Below are 8,611 nucleotides of genomic sequence, written 5' to 3'. Positions count from 1 at the left end.
TAAAACACCTACTGGGAGAAAAATTCTGTTTGTACAAAAGGGACCAGAAAAGTAATGTTTGTCGGAAGAGAACTAGTGCAGTTGAGTAAAGTTGGCAGTAAATTCACAGATTCGATTGTTGTATAACCATCAGGACAGCAGTGATGTGTGAACTGAATTTAGCAACAATACAGTGAATTACAGTAAAGATATGTTTCATAAAAATCATAAAAATTATACATTTACAATTGTATAAAATTTTAGATATATATTTTCCCAAAATAAGTGTTGTAGTATAACCTTCAGGACAGCAGTGATGTGTGAACTAAATTAGGCAACAATACAGTGAATTACAGTGAAGTTATTGAATATTTTCATAAAAATCATTAAAAAAAATCATAAATTTACAATTGTATATACAACTTAAAAAAATTTTTTTTTCAAAATAAGTGTTGTAGTATAACCATCAGGACTCAGTGATGTGTGAACTGAATTTGGCAACAATACAGTGAATTACAGTAAAGTTATTGAATATTTTTCATAAAAATCATAAAAATTATACATTTACAGTACAATTGTATATACAATTTAAAATATATATTTTACCAAAATAAGTGTTGTTGTATAACCTTCAGGACACTGACAGCAGTGATGTGTGAACTGAATTTGGCAACAAAACAGTAAATTACAGTGAAGTTTTTGAATATTTTTCATAAAAATCATAAAACTTCTACATTTACAATAGTATATACAATTTAAAATCTATATTTTTCCCAAAATAAGCGTTGTTGTATAACCATCAGGACAGCAGTGATGTGTGAACTGAATTTGCCAACAATACAGTGAATTACAGTGAAATTATTGAATATTTTTCATAAATAATAATCATAAAGAATATGCAAAACGATATTTATACAAAATAAGTGTTGTAGTATAACCATCAGGACAGCAGTGATGTGTGACCTGAATTTGATGACACTACAGTGTGTGACAGTGAAGTTATTGACTGTTTTCGTAGTAACGCTTTTTGGGGTTTGCACTTTGCAGACGGTCCTGCGCATAGAGATCAATGTATTTTGTCCACTGCGAGGGAAAGCTCGTTTGGAGGAAAATTAGGTTGTAGCTGCTTGTCTACATTACTACGATTAAAAAGAGGTGTCATTTGTGCAGTAACAACGTTTAGCTCACGAGTAGTTCTCTGAATCTGCAGTAGGTGATGCAGGGAGTCTTGTGATTGGTTTTCAAGCCAGCCAATCAGAATTTAGCAGTCTCATCTCTGATTGGCTGGAATTATGGCATATTGTAACGCTGGGTTGTGTTGAGCAAGCGAGCCGTCTGCGCTTAGAGAGCGCTCACGGCTGGTATGAAAGGAGCAAGAAAGTGAAACTTTGCACACGCGAAAGAGAACGTCCGCGCACATCCAAATACTTATTTTAAATGCAAAATTGATTTTCGTTCGCTCGCAATATTTTCTTATCTGCGAGACGAACATTTCTCCGCAAAACTCAGTTCACGCGCGTGCGAAATGCCCTTTTCCACGCTCAAAATGTGATCTTGCGCGCGCAGAATTGTGACCGAAATCTCACCCCATACTTGAACTCCTTTGATGAGTTTCGCGCCTTATAATTATACCCCTTTTGTGGATATACAACGTTGTTTAAAAACGTTGTCGAGTATCCTGTATATTCTTATTAAAACCTCCTTGACGAAGTTCGAGCTTTAATTAGATCCCTCCCAACCTTTCCATTCGCACCCGCAACGGTCTTCACTGACAGAGTGACAGAAGTTGCTGGGCTTCAGGTTTGCTTGAGTAAACGAGTGGCAGTTGTGGAGCACTTGTTCCTGCAGCACATTCGGTCTCTCTGATTTGTGTGGTTTGTTTCTCGGAGAAGAAGCTGCGCATCAGATGTTGAGAGACACTCGGATAACCACACCGGAGAAACGCTGCTTTCACACACTTCTCAGAAACAGTATTGTGTCTCAGGTAATGTATTGTTTTTTTATTCTAACGCAAATATCCTGAAGTCTCGTTCATCTAGGCTATACTGCTAATTTGACTCTACGTCGAATGTTCTTATACATTTTAGTCAAATGATATTTAAAGTATGCATAGGCTATATATTTAGAAGATCCCGGGGCTGGTTGTCACTCTCCCCGTCACACAACACATCTCAGTAAAGGTTTTGATTTTTTTTTTTAAATGATTTAAAAAAAAAAACAGCATTGGCTCCGCATGTTCGTTTCAAGCATGTGGACACGAGAATATATTTTTAGTTCAGCCCTGAAATAATAAAAAAAACCAACCCTGCACAACTTAACAATAGATATGTAGTTGTGATAGCTGTATTATTGACTGATTGATGGATTGATAGATTGATTTTTTTTTTAAAGAATTTCACCATCAAACCTACATTTTGGCTACAGGTATCAAGGATGGATCAAAGCTATGCATCTGTTTAATTTAGCAGTTTATGTGTGCTAGAATGATTAAATGTAAAAAATAAAATACCGTAAATAAAAAAAACACTCTATGGATGTAACCGAGAACAGAAGACTTTATTTCTGACTGGTGAAGAAAGTTCCATTATCAGTATTATTACACTGACAGTAAGATAATTATGGTATTGCAGATTCACACCCATAAATAACATAATTACCCTGTCTGGTACTAATTCCTTCTCAGACCATATAGATCCATATGACATGACCTTTATTCTCATGTCTATATTTATTCAAGTAGCTCTATCTGCGGTCCTCATTAGATGATTGCATGTGATAAGATGCTGTCCTGATGAATATGATGAAATTCTGCATTCAAAATGTCTTTAGATATGTTAATGACCTCCAAATATGAATTTTGAAAAGTACAAATATTCCATGCAACCTCTCAATTAACATGATCACACAGCCTGCATGCAAATGAATGATAGAAGAATAGTAAAATTCAGTTTAAAACAGTTTAGCCTGTTGCACTGCAAGAGATCTCAACTTTCTAAAAGAATTTAATGTCAACTTAATAGACATATCTCATGATTCTTCCCATATCCACCATGGATGTTTGAAAGGGGCTATTTTATGACACTGCAAATGTTTCATTTTTGCAAAACTGAAGTCAGCAAGAACAGAGAACACAATGCCAATTCATCAAAATGACTGGCATTTGAGTTTAAACTAAACCAATTTAGCATTTACACAGATGACGTGAGTGCAACATTTGAATTTAAGAAGCGTTTACCTGCTACGTTTTGACATTCATCATTCTTGTTTGTCTGACTGTGAAAGTAGATTAATGTAGGAAGATTACAAAAACCCTTTTGAAAAATACATCACTGCAGGCACACTGTGTTTTAAAATACTGGGATGCTGGAACAAGGTGAACGAGAAGCTTTTTTACGACCTTCATTTCCTATAGTCGCTTTCAAACAGGTACATTAAAGCACTTTGATTCATAAATGAGCAGCCAGTTATGTAATAAAATATTCAAGACTGAGTGAGACCTTTGAAAAACCCTTGTGTTTTCATCCAGCAGAAGTGTTTTGACTGAAGGATGGAGGGTTCTGGTTGGCAAGGTGGAGAAGAGCCTCCTGGAAGCCACGTGTACGAGGTGACGGTGGTCCAAAACGCCACGGCTCCTCACAACTTTCCCTTCGCAGACGTAGCCTTGCTGCGGACCTTCAAGCCACTTATCATCCCCTGTTACGTTCTTGTGCTGCTGGTGGGCGTCTTTGGCAACTACCTTCTGATCTACGTCATCTGCCGCACGAGGAAGATGCACAACGTCACCAACTTCTTCATCGGTAACCTGGCCTTCTCGGACATGTTGATGTGCGTGACCTGCGTCCCCTTCACGCTGGCCTACGCCTTCAGCGCTCACGGGTGGACGTTTGGACGCTTCATGTGCTACCTGGTGTTCTTGATCCAGCCCGTCACTGTATACGTGTCCGTTTTCACTCTCACGGCCATTGCCGTCGACAGGTGAGTGAGGCCACCGGACCTTCTAATGATTTCAGTAATGGCTCAGACGCTAGATATCAGAGCTGAGTGGGGTTAAAGTGGGTCAGATCACTTGAGATGAAAGGACGTCCAAAGGATGTGCACTGAATGATGGTTCTTTTGAAAAGGGTTTTGCGTTTTTGGAGACCATTAGAGGTCTCTGAAGTGAAGTCTGCAGTTTGAGAGAAGGTCACTGTCCGTGCTGTTTCCCCACTACTGCTTTGATGTTTGTTGACAAAATTGAATTGTTTCTTGCTTTCTTAACTCACAAAATATGTCATATTTCACTCGATAAATCGAATACAGAAAGAAATAATTATACTTTATAGTAGAAAAATTAAGCCTATTTTAAGATATTTGCATTGTGACATTATTTCACATTTTCTCATTACCATAATAAAAAAAATATTTTTACTATAATCAAAAAATTATAATAATATTAATTGTAAAATACTGTTTTTATATTTCATTTTAACATTTTGTAGTGAATTAATTTGTTGATTTAAATACATAAAAAACAATCTATTACTGCTTTTTCGCCATAGTAAAAATATAACTATATTGATTGTAAATGTACAACAGCATACAATTATAAGTATTTGAGGGTTAAAAAGCTTATATATGTATATAAACAAATATATTAATGGTTCTGAAGACAGGCTTCATTGTCTTTATATAAAACATGTCTTTTTTCTTATTTAATTTAATTTTGGGGTAATATCTGGAAGAAAAAGAAAGAAAAAAACATTGCTGCATTGTTTACTATTGTAAAAATAACTATATTTTGATTATTTTGAGAATTAAAATGATATTTTAATATAAATTATGATTATGAGAATTATTTATGCATTATTCTTTTAATGAGATTAACAGGAATTAAACGTAAAATGTCCAGATGAATTACAGTAATAAGAATTTGAGTTTAAAAGTGCTTAATGGTACAAAAAATATTCATATGTTCTAAAAACAGGCTTAATTTTTGAAAGAAAAAGAATGAAATATATTTTATAATATAATATAAAATCTCTGTGTGTTGTAACAGGTACTACGCTACAGTTCACCCTTTGAAGAAGCGAATCTCAATGGCGGCTTGCGGTTACGTTCTGTCTGGGATCTGGCTGCTGTCGTGTGTGCTAGTCGCTCCCGCTGTGGCCCACACGTATCACGTGGAGTTCAGAGAAGAGGGTCTGACCATCTGTGAGGAGTTCTGGTTGGGCCAGGAGACCCAGCGGTTGGTGTACGCCTACAGCACACTGCTACTGACCTACATCCTTCCTTTATCCGCAGTCTGCGTCTCTTACTTCTGCATCTCCGTCAAACTCCGGAACTGCGTGGCCCCCGGACACCGCACGCGGGACCAGGCCGAGGCCCAGCGGGCACGCAAGCGGAAGATCTTCAGGCTGGTGTCTCTAGTGGTGGCGGCGTTCGCCGTCTGCTGGCTGCCCATCCACGTGTTCAACGTCCTGCGCGACATCGACATCCGCCTCATCAACAAGCGCCATTTCCTGTTGATCCAGTTGTTGTGTCACCTGTGCGCCATGAGCTCGTCCTGCTGCAACCCGTTCCTGTACGCGTGGCTGCACGACCGTTTCCGCGCAGAACTGCGCAAGATGTTCACCTGCCACCGTCGCATTGGCATTCCCGCCAACCACTGCGCGACGGCGAGCGTCGTACTATGACGTCACTGTGGGCTTCAGAAAAGATGAAAACTCGTGAAGTGCCATTTAATAAAGGCCAACAAAATATAAATACAAGAAAAGACAAGATGGATGGAAACACTTGAGGCCTCTCACAGCGAAATCCTTTTTCATTCTTCACTTAGGGGTAAAAAAAAAAGTGCAGTGGTATTCAGTTAGAGAACATCCCAAATTAACTGGAGAGTATTTCCACATCAAAGACGGTGGAGCTGCTGAGCCACACCTACCTAATATGATGTCACCACGGACCAATGGAAGTTCAAAGGTGTTTACTGGCTGGAACGAACTTTTCTGGAAAGTTCGCTGTTCCGAACTCCCAAAACTAACTTGGTTTTAGCGTTTGTTCGAAATAATGTCACACCAGTTCGTTCTTCAATTTTGCTTGTGGTCTTAAAGGAATAGTTCACCCAAAAATGAAATTAGCCCTTTATTTACTCACCTTCAAGTCATCCAGGTGTACACTCACCTAAAGGATTATTAGGAACACCATACTAATACTGTGTTTGACCCCCTTTCGCCTTCAGAACTGCCTTAATTCTACGTGGCATTGATTCAACAAGGTGCTGAAAGCATTCTTTAGAAATGTTGGCCCATATTGATAGGATAGCATCTTACAGTTGATGGAGAGATTTGTGGGATGCACATCCAGGGCACAGATGCTCTATTGGGTTGAGATCTGGTGACTGTGGGGGCCATTTTAGTACAGTGAACTCATTGTCATGTTCAAGAAACCAATTTGAAATGATTCAAGCTTTGTGACATGGTGCATTATCCTGCTGGAAGTAGCCATCAGAGGATGGGTACATGGTGGTCATAAAGGGATGGACATGGTCAGAAACAATGCTCAGGTAGGCCGTGGCATTTAAACGATGCCCAATTGGCACTAAGGGGCCTAAAGTGTGCCAAGAAAACATCCCCCACACCATTACACCACCACCACCAGCCTGCACAGTGGTAACAAGGCATGATGGATCCATGTTCTCATTCTGTTTACGCCAAATTCTGACTCTACCATCTGAATGTCTCAACAGAAATCGAGACTCATCAGACCAGGCAACATTTTTCCAGTCCTCAACTGTCCAATTTTGGTGAGCTCGTGCAAATTGTAGCCTCTTTTTCCTATTTGTAGTGGAAATGAGTGGTACCTGGTGGGGTCTTCTGCTGTTGTAGCCCATCCGCCTCAAGGTTGTGCGTGTTGTGGCTTCACAAATGCTTTGCTGCATACCTCGGTTGTAACGAGTGGTTATTTCAGTCAAAGTTGCTCTTCTATCAGCTTGAATCAGTCGGCCCATTCTCCTCTGACCTCTAGCATCAACACGGCATTTTCGCCCACAGGACTGCTGCATACTGGATGTTTTTCCCTTTTCACACCATTCTTTGTAAACCCTAGAAATGGTTGTGCGTGAAAATCCCAGTAACTGAGCAGATTGTGAAATACTCAGACCGGCCCGTCCGGCACCAACAACCATGCCACGCTCAAAATTGCTTAAATCACCTTTCTTTCCCATTCTGACATTCAGTTTGGAGTTCAGGAGATTGTCTTGACCAGGACCACACCCCTAAATGCATTGAAGCAACTGCCATGTGATTGGTTGATTAGATAATTGCATTAATGAGAAATTGAACAGGTGTTCCTAATAATCCTTTAGGTGAGTGTATATGACGTTCTTCTTTCAGACAATACAATCGGAGTTATATTAAAAAATGTCCTGGCTCTTGCTTGGTCCAAGCTTTATAATGGCAGTGAATGGCCGTTTCTGTTTTGAAGTCCATAAAAGTGCATCCATCCATCATAAAAGTAATCCACACGGCTCCAGGGGTTAATAAAGGCCTTCTGAAGTGAAGCGATGCGTTTGTGTAAAAAAAATATCCATATTTAAAACTTTATAAAGTAAAATAACTAGCTAAAAAAATATATATATATTGCACCACTGGTGGGTCACTATTCCATGAATGGTCTAAAACGCAGTTGCCCTCATGTTTTGCCACAGGACGGCAATCTTTTGTCATCTTTGCAGGAATGTAATATGAAGATTGTACAAAGTAAAACATTTATTTTAACAATACTATGAAAATGAAACAGCAGGCACAACAATGCCGGTATAACCATTTGTATTATTGACTACTATTTTGAAGTGTTGTGTAATGTTCACTAACTTGTGTGAGGTTCGCTACTTGTGTCTTGTGTGCTTTCTTGCTGCTTACTAAGGGGCTGTTTACACAAAACCATTTTCAACTAAAAGCTGAAAACTTTGAATGCGTTTTGGCCGTTCATTTACATGACAACAGCGTTTTGGTGGCCTGAAAACCCAAACTTTTGAAAACAGATGTCTAAATTACGTTTATACGACAACGATGCACTAAAAATGGAAAGGTTTTTCCTATGCGTTTTTTCACGTACAGTTAACGTTGTCAAAACGATCCCCAGTTACACAGATCAACGAAAACAATGCATTATTCATTCCTGGCCAGTAGTTGGCGATATGTCACTTTGTAAAGAAACACTAGGTGCCTATAGACCTTATGTAGCCCCGCCCCTTTTCAGCGCTGCGCTCATTGTCTTTTGACTTCCGGTCTGTATTTTCACAGCAATTTTGCGTGTTTATTAATGAACGGCTCGTTTTAAAATCTTCCCGGTTGACTGACATTTGTTTAGTCATCTGCTTTAAACATTACAGTCCTCATGATAACTTTCGTTAACTTTACATTAAGTAAATCCACTTCAAAATCGAATTACTCCTGGACAGCAATGCCATCGAAATATACAGAGCGACCGCAAAACGGAAGTTAAAAGACAATATTCTAAAGATGGCGGCGACCTCGTTTCTCTGGCGCATAAGGTCTATAGACTGAACACAGCATGAAGTCACAGTTTTCACAAATTCGTGTTTTTGTAGTTTACACAGAGATGATAACGGTATCGCTTTCAAAAACTTGCATTT

At 39.0% G+C, this 8,611-nt stretch overlaps 1 protein-coding gene across 1 annotated transcript; it reads left to right on the top strand.

The window, feature by feature from the left end:
* The first annotated feature begins 1,369 nt into the window (after positions 1–1,369).
* On the top strand, positions 1,370–5,757 carry prlhr2b (prolactin releasing hormone receptor 2b). The gene is made up of 3 exons (XM_084399733.1): positions 1,370–1,963; positions 3,509–3,954; positions 5,015–5,757. The coding sequence occupies exons 2-3, from the start codon at positions 3,527–3,529 to the stop codon at positions 5,649–5,651; spliced, it is 1,065 nt and encodes a 354-aa protein (XP_084255859.1). The 5' UTR covers positions 1,370–1,963; positions 3,509–3,526; the 3' UTR covers positions 5,652–5,757.
* The last annotated feature ends 2,854 nt before the right edge of the window (positions 5,758–8,611 follow it).

Source organism: Rutilus rutilus (assembly GCF_951802725.1).
Source record: "Rutilus rutilus genome assembly, chromosome: 25".
NCBI classification, from domain to species: domain Eukaryota; kingdom Metazoa; phylum Chordata; class Actinopteri; order Cypriniformes; family Leuciscidae; genus Rutilus; species Rutilus rutilus.
Note: the sequence above shows the minus strand (reverse complement) of the source record. Positions and strands in the feature narration are given on the sequence as shown.